The sequence below is a fragment of the Astatotilapia calliptera genome, chromosome 20 (assembly GCF_900246225.1).
Source record: "Astatotilapia calliptera chromosome 20, fAstCal1.2, whole genome shotgun sequence".
Classification (NCBI taxonomy): Eukaryota; Metazoa; Chordata; class Actinopteri; order Cichliformes; family Cichlidae; genus Astatotilapia; species Astatotilapia calliptera.
In genome coordinates this window covers 3,128,350-3,142,927 of record NC_039321.1, presented here as the reverse complement: position 1 = coordinate 3,142,927, position 14,578 = coordinate 3,128,350, and the positions used below count along the sequence as shown (strand labels likewise).

General features: G+C 43.2%; 1 protein-coding gene across 2 annotated transcripts in view; it reads left to right on the top strand.

Annotated features, from left to right (window-relative positions):
- kcnd1 (potassium voltage-gated channel, Shal-related subfamily, member 1) overlaps positions 1–14,578 on the top strand; it is a 79,385-nt gene that overhangs the window by 19,690 nt on the left and 45,117 nt on the right. For both annotated transcript variants that reach the window (XM_026154471.1, XM_026154470.1), the window contains one exon: positions 6,260–6,972. In XM_026154471.1, the coding sequence (XP_026010256.1) occupies positions 6,260–6,972 (713 nt within the window). The remainder of the gene's footprint in view (positions 1–6,259; positions 6,973–14,578) is intronic.

The following is a 14,578-nucleotide window of genomic DNA, read 5'->3' as shown; positions in this document are numbered from 1 at the left end:
TAATTGTTACAAACTGCATCACAAATGAGAACCCACTTATACACAGATTGGTATTCATCAAGTTAAAGAGATAAATTGGATTTTGTTCCGTTATGAACAACAGAGGACACATTTTCAGTTGTCATCAGTCACATTATTGCTTTTCAGGTTTGTCAAATTGCTCCTAATGGTGTATGCAGTAGTCTTTGCCACTGTCTACAATCAAGGAAATAAAGGATGTAATAATAGCCTGCTGAACCATCAGGTGTAGTAGGATGTCTGCTAACCACATCTAATGGGGTTAAAACGTCTAATAATGGCCATTTAACATTCTGAATAGTGCGGTATGAACAATCCTTATAGACAAAAGTGAGATTTTGGATTAAAAACCCCAAAATGTTGCATATTCTTGCCCAATGACTCCATCGAGCCTCTGGGCTTCATTACAGCTCTAACAGTCCAAATGATGAGGGCAGCAGGTTTCAGCTTTATGTTCTTTTAACTGCAGTCCTTTTAGACGACTTTATAACGCCTGCATCATTTGTAGTGTACTTATGTGAACCTTTGACCTTTTATCTCTTTCTAATGGTTGACTCTAATGCTGGTTATTCTGCTTCTGCACTCATTAAGTCTCTCTGGAGGGGAACATCATCAGCCAAACGCCTAAAGAGTAAAAACATTGATGGATCTGAGGGGACGACTAACAAGGGCTGCTCTCAAACCCCATTATCAAACTTCGACTCATTAAAACAGCGGTGATGAGCCCTCGGAAACGGCAGCAGCCCAAATACAATCTGATTTGCCTTTTTATTGCTCCTGATTTTGGAAAGCTCCTTACAACGGCTTTCTGTAGGGGATTTCTTTAACGAGCCTTAAACAAGTCTCTTTGTTCCCTGCCCACTCTCAGCACAACAGATCACCTTCAGAGCTTGTTTTCCCTTTTATTAGCCTTGTCTGCACAGACTTTATTTTTATATCCCCGTTTTTATAGCTGACCCATTCATTGACTCATGAATGAGTAATTGTTCATTTCCTCTTATTTGGCAGATCTGATCATTTCCACAAATGTTGATTCAGCTCTAACAAATTCTGGAATCTAAATTCTTTTTTTTTCTTTGAGTCTTCATCAATTTCCCACAAAATTATTTTTAGTCCTTTAGTTGACAAATTCTATTCTTGTGTTTGATATTTACTGAAATTTGCTCATTTACTGAATATTAACTCTCCTTCTAGATCAAACTGTAGAAGCTGCTCGCTGCTTTACATTTTACTTGTCTTGCTAAAAGCTTTCATGAATGCCAGCAGCAGGTGCTACAGAGAGAAACAGTGATCATTTAATACAGAATGATGTAAAAACCGGGTGAAAGTACTTTGTTTCTTAAAATGAAAACTCCTCTATAAAAATATATATTCCTGTCATCAGTCTGTGTCTATTTTTAACTGAACGAACATCTTCAGAAAGTCGGGCGAAAAGCAAAGTTCAGCTTTCTGCTCCATCTCAACCTGGATGCATCAGATTCTCCAGAGAGCATCTGGCTTTTATCCCGTCTTCCTTCTCTCACCCCAACCAATCACAGCAGATGGCCCCGCCCCTCCCTGAGCCTGGTTCTGCTGGAGGTTTCTTCCTGTTAAAAGGGAGTTTTTCCTTCCCACTGTCGCCAAAGTGCTCATAGGGGGTGATTGTTGGATTTACCTCTGTATGTATCATTGTAGGATCTACCTTACAATTGTTGTTGTGATTTGGCGCTGTATAAATAAACTTGAATTGAATTTTCTAATAATTTTTACCTTTATGATGTTGAACCATGCCCCTTCTTTGAATTATTGTGGTTCAATATCAAAGCAGATAACTGAGGACTCACTTGTAGCACATTTATAAATGATTAAACTCCATTAGCCTTACAAGAAACCATCAATTGATCTCAAACCACACAGCATTATTCCCAAACGTTACAGAAAAGGCAGCTGTGTGACCGAAGTTATTGCAACAGTGACCGACCTACTTGCTTTTCATGTGACTCCTTTAAAGACGGGGACCAGGCGTGAGATTAGTCGCAGTCAGTTCCTGTCTTCAAACCAACTTTGGTGGGTCAAGACAGCAATAACACAGGGATAAGAAGAGTCAGCCTGCTATAACTTTTCATGCATTGTTGTATGAAGCCTGGGGTGGACTGGTCACCAATGGAGCGTGCAGATTCCACATATCAGGCATGACTCTCTCAGCCACAGACTAGGCCGAATGTAAACAGAGAGTAAAGTACTTGCACGATCTGATATCGTCGTGTTGGTGTTGTTCCCAGATCATCATACTACTAGTGTAAGGGAAAGTTTTAGGCGTGTGTTTCTCAGCTGGAGAGCAGAGAGTTGCTTTATTACAAACTGTTCCTTTTTACAAGCTTGAAATTTATGTGTTGTAGCTAACATCATGTACTCTGTGTAAAACACAAAATGTTATTTCAGTCAGATCCTGAGCCATCTGTGTGTTAATGCTGTTATTGTTCCACGTGCCTAAACGCACGCAGTGCTTTGGGATTTTCTGCACTGTGTAAAACAGAATCAGAGTTTTGCACCATGGCTGCAGTCTCACAAGCTATAGTTCAAAAGCCTTGTTATGTCTGAAAAAATATGTGTGCTTGGTTTGTTGGCTTTGTTGGCCACTGATGATGCAGCTGCTGTGGTCAGCTGATAGAGAGGAACAGCCACACTCATGAGTGAAAAGATCAACCATAACCTGACTGTCATTCATAAATTAGAACTTGCAGCCTATGATGGGTCATTTTCATATATTTATTAACTCTCAGACTCTGAAGGTTTGCTGTTGATTTCATTGAGCAAAACAAGATGCCCCCTTCCCTGTATGGAGGTTCAGAGAGGTGTTTAAAAAAAGTGATGCTCTGCAGGAGAGCGGAAAAAAATCTCTCATCAAAAGAGACAGTTTACTTAATCATCTACAGTAGCGTAATATTCATCCTCTCTTTAAACTGACAGCTTTTTGTGCCGTCGAATCTAACTTAAATATTCAATACCAAAGCTTACTGTAATCTGATTACTTTTTTCAAGTAAGCAATAAAGTAAGGGATTACGATTGCAAAAAAGTAATTAAATTACTGCTACTTTCCCATAAGCATCCTGCGTTACTAAACGGATTTTGATTGTGAGAGTGTCTCATGACAATGATGTACGAGCGTGCGACGTATGTGGCAGCAACAGTATGGAGTCCAGGAGAGAGTACAACCATGCAGCGTTTAAGCTTGGAAGTACTCACATTACTAGTTTGATTCTGTAAAAAGTGACAAAACCATTAGTGTCCACTGTACATTCTTTGTGGGACGAAACGTCTTTATACAGCAAAAAATTACATTTCAAATCTGAGCGAGTGCTGAGCACGCTGCCATGAGAATGTGAAATTCACAGAGAAACCCCCGGATCCTCTCACTGACATAACCGCTGTGGCACCGGTGCAAACCTGCCCCGCCCTAATCCTGCTAAACAGGTGACAACAGGTTTAAGAGCAACAGGACTCAGTGCTGCTGAATCTTCAATTTTCTTTATTTTCTGCTGTGTTTCACTTGCATCTATTTGAAAGAGTGAGTGCAAACACAAAACATTATTTTATTCTATATGCTGGAATATGCAGAAAATAGGTTTAAATGTTAAACACATTTCTCCAAGTCTGTTGCAAATAATTAAATTTTTTCTTAATGCATAAAGTTAAAAGATTAAAAGTAAAAAGTTTTAAAAAGAGACTTTTCATTTGATTCAATTTTATATGATGGATTATGCAGAAAAAAATAGAATTGGGCTGAAAGGTCTATCGCTTTATTATGTATTCAGGTTGTGTATCATTTTTGTTAAAAGTAACTGAGTAATAAAGTAACTAATTATAGTAATCAGTAAAGTAACGGGGCTACTTTAACGGTTTTAATTCTGGCATGTTAAACCGTCTATTGTATTTGTACTTGAACTATGAGACTGCATCGTAGATATTAATTTGACTAATTATAATGTCGACATTTTGTAACATAAATCCAATTAGTCCCACGATGATTTGCCTTTTGACAGACATGTTATGAAATAGCGCTTTGGAGGGAAGCAAAGCAAGAAACATTGATGCTTCTCTGTGTGTGCGCACTGCTGAGAGAAGGCAGGGAGTGATGGCTTATCTCTGTTCTGATCTCTGTGTAGAAATGTTACAAAAAGCCTGAAACACTGGAACCTACTCTGCTCCCTTTAAAAAGGTAAACGTGCATCCTCGTATGCGTCTAGCAATAGTATTCTCCTCCTTCCTCACTCTGACTCTCTGTTGAGTTCAGTTTACTTCTGCTCTGGCTCAGTAACATATCAGTATTATTGCAGAGCGGGTCTGTGTGGGGCTCAGAGTGAGGACTGAGTAAACAACAACAGGACAGAGCCAAAGTTTTGTTAATGCACTCAAAGCTTTGACCCATCCAGCCCTGCCAATTACGCACTCTTCCTGATAACATCTCTCCCTCTCATCCCAAATAGATGAACACTCCTAGCAGCAACTGACACACACATAGCATAGACATGTTTTTTGTGTTAAATGTACAGCCATTGTTTTATTATTTGATGGACAGAGGAGTTGCGCTCATCAGCACAGACTGACTTGCCGTGAATATATGTTGGCAAATGATCTATATTTATATATTGGATCTTGATTTATTGCAGACCTTCACCAATCTGTTTTAGAGGGATTGCAGTCAGTGCGAGTAAACCATGTCAAAGTCGTGTCTTTGCCCCAGATTAGGGGAAAAGTATTGTATTGTTTATTTGTAGTTTATGCATCAGAAAGTATTCAGTAAACTACATTTTTCAGACATAGTTGTGAAAGTTGTCTTCCTTCTCCCACCCCAACCGGCCATGGCAGATGGCCCCGCCCCTCCCTGAGTCTGGTTCTGCTGGAGGTTTCTTCCTGTTAAAAGGGAGTTTTTCCTTCCCACTGTCACCAAAGGGCTTGCTCATAGGGGGTCATATGATTGTTGGGTTTTTCTCTGTATGTGTTATTGTAGGGTCTACCTTACAACATAAAGCACCTTGAGGCCACTGTTGTTGTAATTTGGTGTTGCAGCAATAAAATTAATTGATTTGAAAGTTATTACAAACTCTAAAACTAAGATAAAAACATCGTAAATATTGGAAAGCATTGTTCTGATTTAATTATTGAGCCAATGATGGGCTATTTCACCAAAGGAGCTCTACTCTGATGCTTCTTTGATTAGAAGTATGCCACATAACTAACCAAAATAATACTTTCTTGTCACTAATATCATAGCAATAACTGCAATGACCATGAAAGTGACAACAGAAACAGGTACCTATTAGTTAAAAATATTAGTTAATTACTTTAAAGTATTTCTTCTTCTTTGCCTTCCAAACGGCATTATTCTGAGGTTCTTTAAACCAGCCATCCCCAACCCCCGGGCCTCGGACCGGTACCGGTCCATGAGTCGTTTGGTACCGGGCCGCGAGAGTTGAGGCTCAGGTGTGAAATGTATGGTTTTCAGGGTTTTTATCGGTTTTCAGCGTTATTTTGTTATCGTTTTTATCATTAACTCGGTTTTCCTGGGTCTTTTCACGTGTGTTATGAATAAATCTTCATTTTTTCAGTACCGGTACTAGTTTTATTTTGTTGTATTTATCCGCGACACCTTAAAGGCCGAAAATATTGTCGGGCATAAACCGGTCTGTGGCGCAAAAATGGTTGGGGACTGCTGCTTTAAACGATATAAGTAAAATATTGCTGAATTGGAGCTTCACCTCATCACAAAATTCATGGTTTACTCTGATTGGTCAACTCCAGAAACCTGAGAAAGGCTCTTATGTATCAGCATTAGAAAAGGACAAATAACTATCTGAAAGGATTTTGTATGACTTCTGTCTGTTGATGTTTTGGCTCAAGGATAGGGTACGAGGGCAGCCCAGCTGCTTGTAGGCAGTTTAAAGTCATAGGGTCTTTCCTTATCTACAGCGTAGGTGTACGAGGGGATTTGTGGAACTCTGTGTGAGCACAGACTATCAGAAATGGATGCTTGTTGTGCCTGTAATGTGTGTTCACCTGTTCTCCTTTCATAGTAAATGGACCTAGAGTTTGTATTTTTATCTGTCTTCTGAAAAATCCTTTCTACATGAGAAGAAACCTGATCTCATCACAAACTACATACAGTTGTTACAGAATCCCTTTGTTATATGCTCAGCCACATCAGGCACTTAATGTAAGCGACACTAAAGTTTTTCTTTTCCATTCCCCTTTCCTGTGAAGGAATACAGAGACAGGAAAAAAGAGAACCAGGAGCGTCTGGCAGAGGACACAGAGGCCAACGAGTCGATGGACGCCCCACTTCCTCCTGACAGCACCCCCAGGGAGCGTTTGTGGCGAGCCTTTGAGAACCCTCACACCTCCACCATGGCGCTTGTCTTCTACTATGTCACCGGCTTCTTCATTGCTGTGTCAGTGATCGCCAACGTGGTGGAGACGGTGCCCTGCCGGCCTCCAGAGGGCAGAGTTAAGGACCTTCCCTGTGGGGAGAAATATCAGCTGGCCTTCTTCTGCATGGACACGGCCTGCGTGCTCATCTTCACCTTCGAGTACTTGATGCGCCTGTTCGCCGCGCCCAGTCGTTGCAAGTTCATGCGCTCTGTGATGTCTGTGATTGACGTAGTGGCTATAATGCCATACTACATTGGCCTGGTGATGCCCGAGAACGAGGACGTGAGCGGCGCCTTCGTCACCCTCCGGGTTTTCCGCGTCTTCCGAATCTTCAAGTTCTCACGTCACTCACAGGGTTTGAGGATTTTGGGCTACACGCTCAAGAGCTGCGCCTCCGAGCTCGGCTTCCTGCTCTTCTCCCTCACCATGGCCATCATCATCTTCGCCACCGTCATGTTCTACGCCGAGAAAGGCACCAAAGGCTCCACCTTCACTTCCATCCCGGCCTCCTTCTGGTACACCATCGTCACCATGACGACCCTGGGGTGGGTAAACATCAGTTCAGTGTTGTGTGTTTGCTGGCCTGACGTGTAACAGATTTTTATCCTGCTACTGATGACTGTACACCTGTTAAGATCGTCCCCATGGCAACCTTGGCATGTTCAGTTTCCGTAAACACTCTCGTGTCGGGACATGGATACGTCCTCATTATTAGTTATGGAAGACAGTTTTACTGTCTGTTTCCACCATGAAAAGAGATGAAGTGTGTGCGTTGCGTGTGTGTCTGTGTGTTTGCTTCCCACTCGTTGCTTGTCGAGTACGGTGGTGTATCTTCACCCTGCTGCCGCCTACACTCATCACCGCTGCCATGTGGATGGAGTTTGAATGTGTGTGTTTCTGTGTGTGTGTGTCTTCACCCTGCAGCTCTCCAGCCATGATCTATTATCTGCTGTTCAAAGAGCCTTTGGAAACATCAGAAATAGAGCGTGAGTCAGGAATCTGCCATAAGCTCAGAGCGAGCCGACCATACTGCTTTTTAACAACACACAGTCAGCGCGTCTTCTCTATACGACTCTTTACACCTACCTGTCTGTGAATGGAGAGAAAGAGAGTTCAAAAGGTGTGAATGGGAAAGTGTGAATTGCCGCGAATGACTCAAACTGCTCAGTATTGTAGTAAACAATCAGCAGTGTTAAAATGTAAAGAGTTGAAATACTGACTTATTTGGGTGAAAGAAAATAAAAGGTTTTATGGGGTTTTTTCCAGCACAATGCTGGCTATTAAAATCCTGCACTTTGCATCGCATCCACTGCAAAACAAGATTAATGGGTTAGAGAGTTTTATAAAGCTTAAAGTCACATAAATGATGTTTTGGGAATTTTGTAACTCACGTGTTGTGCTGCCACCAGATTGTACAGAGGGAGCAGTTTGAAAAGATTACATTTTCTCTAGAAACAAAACTCTTTTGCTTCCAGGTTTGACTTATTCTCCTCTCATACCAGCGCTGATGTAGCTGGTTTGCCTGGGTGGCACACCCATCGTTCACAAGCGTACTGCAGAAGGTACTCGTGCCCTAAGCACCGGTATAATTGCTATGGAACTGTGTCGACGTCACCATTGGTGTGCAAAGTGACCAATAATACTGTGGCCCTAACACAGCACCAATTAGGGGGGGAAAACCTATTCCATTAAAATTAGCATCACTTTGATTGTACAACAAACTAATGCAGTTTCACATCTCCTATATAGGACAGAAGGCTTTAATGCTTAAACGCATTCAGTTTAAAGTTTCATAGCTCTGATGTGAAGCCATCACATTAGAAATAAACAGCAGCACTTAGCGCTCACTCAACATTAAAATAATTAACTCAAATTAAAATGTTCTGTGGGCTGAAACATTAACCCCTACACGTAAAACAAACACATCTTAAGAGAGACAGACCCCTCTCACTTTGAGTTATGACTGGCTATAACCCAAAAGGACATCTTGTACATAATGAGCTATAGGAAAACAGGAGCATGTGCAGGTCATGTGGTGTCCACATTAGTTGACTGGTGATGCGCAAAGTGATCATCATCAGTCTATTCTTAGTGATCCTCTGTGTGGAGGACTGTGTGGCCACCATCCACCCCAGCCTCCATCTGCTAACAAATACAATTCACAAATACATTTTAATGGAATTATTTGACAAATTACAAGGCTTAATGTGTGGTGCTGAAGAAGTGTTGTCTAGTTTATGGTTATAACTCGTAACCAAGCTTGTTAACTGATTACTTAGTACTCCACCATCTCACTTAAATATAGTCACTTCTGGCTTCAAAACAAACATCAAAATGTGGAGTCCAGAAACCAACTGGTAACAATGTTTTCAAAAGTAATGTTAAAAATGTTAAATATAAAATGTCATCATAATCCCCAAAGCAAGAGAGAAGAGAACAATTTTCAAAGTCTAACAAAACACATGCACCTCTCCTCTCCTTCCTGCACTGCATGCTGGGAGTGTGAGTGAATGGGTGTGTGAAGGTGTTTGGTGAGTGCGTGGAGCTGCTGAGTGAGTTTGGGACGTTTGGACTGTTTTTTTCGGAAAACTTTGGGCTTATGGGTGGTTAAAAGCAAGGTAAGGCAAGTTTATTTCATTGTGTTGGGTGAAGTGAAGAATTTTAGTTAATTGGCCAGTTTTACCTTTAGTCATGGCGTCCCTCCCCAGTGAGGGTTCGCCTCCCCTGTCTAGTATACATGGGGCCAGGGTGGTGGCACCCCAGCAGTACACCGTGAGCAGGTTCTGCTAGCTGTTGGTGAACAGGTGGGCCATGAGAATATAACTTATGGCTCTCGGATGAACAAGGCTGTGAGGAGCGCTTGGTTCACCCGTTGGTTGAAAGGGGGATCATTCTGGATGATTTGTTTGTGACTGTTTCGCCACTGTTTGTGTCATCTACGCGGGTCACCGTCCCGCCGTTCATCCCGAATGAGCTACTTGAAAAGGAACTGACCCGCTTTGGAAAGTTTGCTAGCGGGTTCAGGGTTGTTCGTCTTGGCTGCAAAGATGCCAGTCACCATGAAGGCAGGCCTTCATGTACCTGAACGATCCTTCGCAGACACTGGAAGTGTTGTTTAAAATAAGATTTGAAAACGGCTTATATACTGTTTACGCCAATGCAGGTAGCATGAAGTGCTTTGAGTGTGGTGATGTTGGCCATAAACGCTCATCCTGCCCTCACAAAGAGCAGGAGGTGCGCCGTGAACAAGAGGCTCATGCTAGTGGGGTGAGTGAGCAGGAGCGCGCTGTAGATGCTGGTACGGGAGAACCGGCGGCTCGTAGCGGTGCGGAGCCGTCTACGAGCCGCGCTGTCATCAGCTAGCGGCGCAGGGTGACAGAATGGAGGTCGCAGCCAGTGCTCCACAGGCTGGGCTAGAAGAACAGGGGATAGTACACGGGACTAATGAGGTGGAGGATGGATGTGATGACATACAGGACAGGGAAAGTGTGGAGGAAAATCAGGACAGTGGACAGACCAAAGTAACGGAAAGGGAGGTGGGTATTGTGAATGTAGTTTCAGGTTCTTTGAGCACAGAAAATGAGGAAGACGACTTGTTGAAAGATGATTCCCGGTCACAATGCTCTGATGTTGTTTCACAAGAAGACCATCAGCAGTCGTATTCCTTAGAAGATATAAACCGCTTTTCGGATGAGACATTTGGTATGCAGTCTGTGGAAGTCACTGAGTTTTTTCCAGATGTTGATCTTTTTATAAAATCTGTTCTGAAAATAAGAAGAGTTGTTGGTTATGAACAATTGAGCAAACAGAAAAGATTCCGTCTTAAAAAGATCCTGACTAAGTTAAGGAGGGAAAAATGAGGAAAAGCTCCTTTAAAAGCATAGTAAAATGTTCTGAGCACTAAGGGTGTCTTTCTGGAAGCGTCTCACTGTCTTTTCTCTTTTTCTCCTCCTCTTCTCTCTGTCTTATATGGCAAATTTGAGAGTAGGCACACTTAACATTAATTGGGGTAGGGATAGGGAAAGGTGTGCAGTCTTGGTGGAGCTTAGCAAGAACAAAAACATTGATGTGTTCATTTTGCAGGAAACACATAGCACTATGGATAATGAGACAGAATGGGGAATGAGTTGGAGTGGGCAGGCTTTTTTAAGTCATGGTACTAACCTTAGTGCGGGTGTAGCAATTTTATTTTCTTGGCACCTTCAACTGTCACATGTTTCTGTCTGTGAGATCGAGCAGGGAAGGGCATAGGTAGTAAAAGCAACCATCAAGGGAATATCATTTGCTTTTATGAATGTGTACGCCCATAACTCAGCTGCGGGTCGTGTGCGATTATTTTGTAAAATTAATGATGAGTTATCAAAATTAAATAGTGGTTCAATAATAGTGATGGGAGGGGAATGGAATTGCATAACCCACTTAAGTGCGCATGCGCCATTAGCGTGCTGCCTGCTGTAACCCTAATTTCCTTTGGGATTAATAAAGTATTCTGATTCTGATTCAGATTCTGATTCAGTTGACAGAAACACAGGAGAGCCTCACCCACCTTTGAGCTCACTTTTGTCTACAATCGTTCTTCAGAAGGATTTGACTGATGTGTGGAGGAAGCTCCATCCCACAACCAGACAGTATACATATGTTAAAGTTTCTGAGAGCAGTGTGAAGGCAGCTAGGCTTGATAGATTATATGTCAACCAGATGTATAATAATAGACTCGTTAAAGCAGAGATTTCACCTGTTGGTTTTTCTGATCATCATTTAGTGACTGCAGATATTTCTTTATTGATGCATCTTCCATCTGTTCGCACTGGCACTTTAACGTGCAGCTGATTCATGACAAAGAGAGCTTTTTCTGACTTCTGGTGCCACTGGAAACAAAGGAAAACTGACTTTTGCAATTTGGCTCAATGGTGGGAGATGGGGAAAACACAGATTAAGCTTTTTTGTCACCAGTACACATCACATGCAACGACCGCTATTAAAGACTACTATGAGGACTTAGAACGAGGGCTCAAGAGGCTAGAGACTGAGATTATAAAGAGGACCCAGCGCGTTCTTGTCACAGAAACACGGCGTTTATTTACAGTGAACAGACAAGTCCAATCATCAAAAGTGAATTTCCACCTCGTCCTTGCTCAGTGCGTTCGTAGTAACTCCTTGTGTTGTCTCCCAGCTTCTCCGCTGCCCTCCTGGAGAAGAAGAAAATCCAGCGTTAGCCACACGCTAGCGAATAACAATCACTGCTCGCAAGATGTACAGTCGGATTCCACGTCGACTTCGCGTGAGTCAGGTTAATACCTTCTAGCTGAGAATGATACCACACTGGTATCAGCTGCAGTGGCGGCACAGCAAGGATCCCATGACGACAGTCGCCAGGACAGCCTCTCCCACGGCGCGCACTTCGTCAAAACCGGGCGGAGGGTAGAAGCAATACACATTACAGAAACTAAACACAGCAGGTCGTCCGAATCGGTGACATATAAGAGTAATCAAATACTGGGACAGGCAGAGAGGCTTTGGCAGTTTCACAAAGTGCCTATAGACTCGGATTTCTACTATTAAGAATGGATGAGCAAAAGGTTCTGTTAGCTGGACGACGTCACACCAAACGTTGCACTTAAGGCTTCCAAATGGGAAGGTGACATCTGACTCAGTGGAAATGAGGAAGCTTGCCACTGACTTTTATGCCAGCCTCTTCAGTGCTGACACGAGTGACCCTGAATGTGTGACGAAGATGCTGGTGGGGCTGCCACGGCTGAATCTGTCTGCTATTTCATTTGAGGAGATGTCTTCAGCAGTTCAACGACTCAATGGTGGTCGGTCATCAGGAGTTGATGGTCTTCCTGCGGAATTTTACCAGGAATTCTGGTCGCTGCTAGGAGAGGACATTCATGAGGTTTTCACATTCTGTATGACCACTGGGATCTTGCCAACGAGTTGCACGAGGGCAGTTTTGACTTTACTGCCAAAGAAAGGGGACCTGGGCTTGCTCAAAAATTGGAGGCCTGTCTCTTTGCTTTGTACGGACTACAAGATTCTTGCAAAATGTCTTTCTAACAGGTTGAAGACCTGTATTGACATGATTGTTAATGTGGATCAAGCATACTGTGTCCCTGAAAGAACTATTATGGACAACTTGTTTTTAATTCGAGACATTATTGATCTGGCCAAGCTCAAGGACTTGGATTTGGGGTTTTTATCTCTGGATCAAGAAAAAGCTTTTGATAGAGTTGATCACCACTATTTGTTTAAAACTTTGGAAGCTTTTGGGTTTGTGAATATTTTCATTTCTTGGATCAAATTGTTGTATTCATACGCTGCTGAACTTGGTTGACCACCGGCAGAGCGAGTCCCCAGTGCAGCCCTTACGAGTCCAGGAAGACCACCCATGACTTCTTCCACTAACTTCTCCAGAAAGCGCAGAGATCTGATTCCAGTCTCCTGAGCCAGCTTGGCAGCTGTTTTCCACTGCCCTGCCGTCCTCAGGCCCGCCAGCTTGATAAGACCAGCATTTACGAGGAACCTCTGCACACAAGCATCCTACTTGGCACCAAGGGATTGTAAAAAAGAGGCTCCTCAACAAAATCACCATAAAATTGAGAACAGTCTCTCTGTACTTTAAAAACAGTCTTCCAAGCAGTCAAAACAGACTGGTAAAAAACAGAGGTCTGTGAAAGGTCCACGACAAACAGAGACTGCAGCGTGTTGTGCGCTCTGCTGAGAAGGTGATTGGCTGCAGACTCCCATCTCTGCAGGACCTGTACACCTCCAGGACTCTGCGGCGTGCAGCCCGGATCTCAGCTGACCCTTCTCACCCTGGACACAGTCTGTTTGACCTGCTCCCCTCAGGCAGGAGGCTCCGGTCCATTCGCACCAGAACCTCTCGCCACAAGAACAGTTTCTTCCCCTCTGCTGTTGGACACATGAACAATAACCACTTGACTGTCCCCGCCACTAACACATGACCCTACGCTGTGTCACTGCATCATTTCATGTCTGGCACTGATCACCACCTGCACTCATGTATATATCTTTCTACGTAGCACTCTTAATTCTTATTCTCATGTATATATCTCATGTATATCTCATGCACATATCTTTCTTTCTACATAGCACTTTAATTCTTATTGTTTGCACTGAAGCACCGCAGCAAATTCCTAATGTTGTAAACCTCAACATCTGGCAATAAACCCATTCTGATTCTGATTCTGATTCTGATGCCAGTTAAGTCTATAAGAAACAGGTGCTTGTCATATGTAAGGTCCTTTATTCTGTGAAGCAGCGTAGATGCAGTCTTGAGCCAGGGTGGTTGTTGTCTTTGATAAAGATAACGCTGTGCTGTCTGAAGACGGAACGCTGTGATACGGCTGCGAAGGTCAATCAAACTCTGACCCCCCTCTGACACAGGTAGGGACAGCACAGCAGACCTGATCCAATGAAACCCTCCCCAAAAGAAATTAACCAGTCTTTTTTGTATCTCCTCTATAAGAGAGGCTGGAGGTTCAACAACAGTAGCCAGAGTACAGAAGCGGCCAGGTTGTTAACAACCAGAGTCCTTCCCCTGTAGGACAACTGTGGCAGGACCCAAGTCCATCGAGACAACCGGGCAGCAATTCTTTCAACAGCACCCTCCCAGTTCTTCCCCTGAAAGGCATCAGTTCCCAAAAACACTCCCAAACACTTCAGTCCCTCCCTGTTCCACTGTAAGTCTGGTAACACTGGCTCCTCCTCATCAACCCACCCTACCAAAATGAAACCTTCACACTTTGACCAGTTAACCTTCACGGAGGATGCTCGCTCATATAAGTCCAGTGTCTGTCTGAGTGTTTTAATATCACTTTGACTGGTTATAAAAACCGTAACATCATCAGCATAAGCTGACAATTTTACTGGACTTCCTGCTTCTTCAAAGGTAAAACCTGAGAGTCCCTGTCTAAGATGGTGTAAAAGGGGTTCAATGGCCAGCGTATACAACATACCAGAAAGAGGGCATCCCTGCCTGATGCCTCTCTGAGCTGGAACAGGCCGACTTAACCCTCCCCCCACCTTTAACATGACAGCTGACTTTCCCTCGTTGTCTGTTTGTGCCGCAGTTGGGGAGCAGGATGAGGAGGGAGGCTCTCTTCTTTCCTTTCGAACACCCGTTCTGGG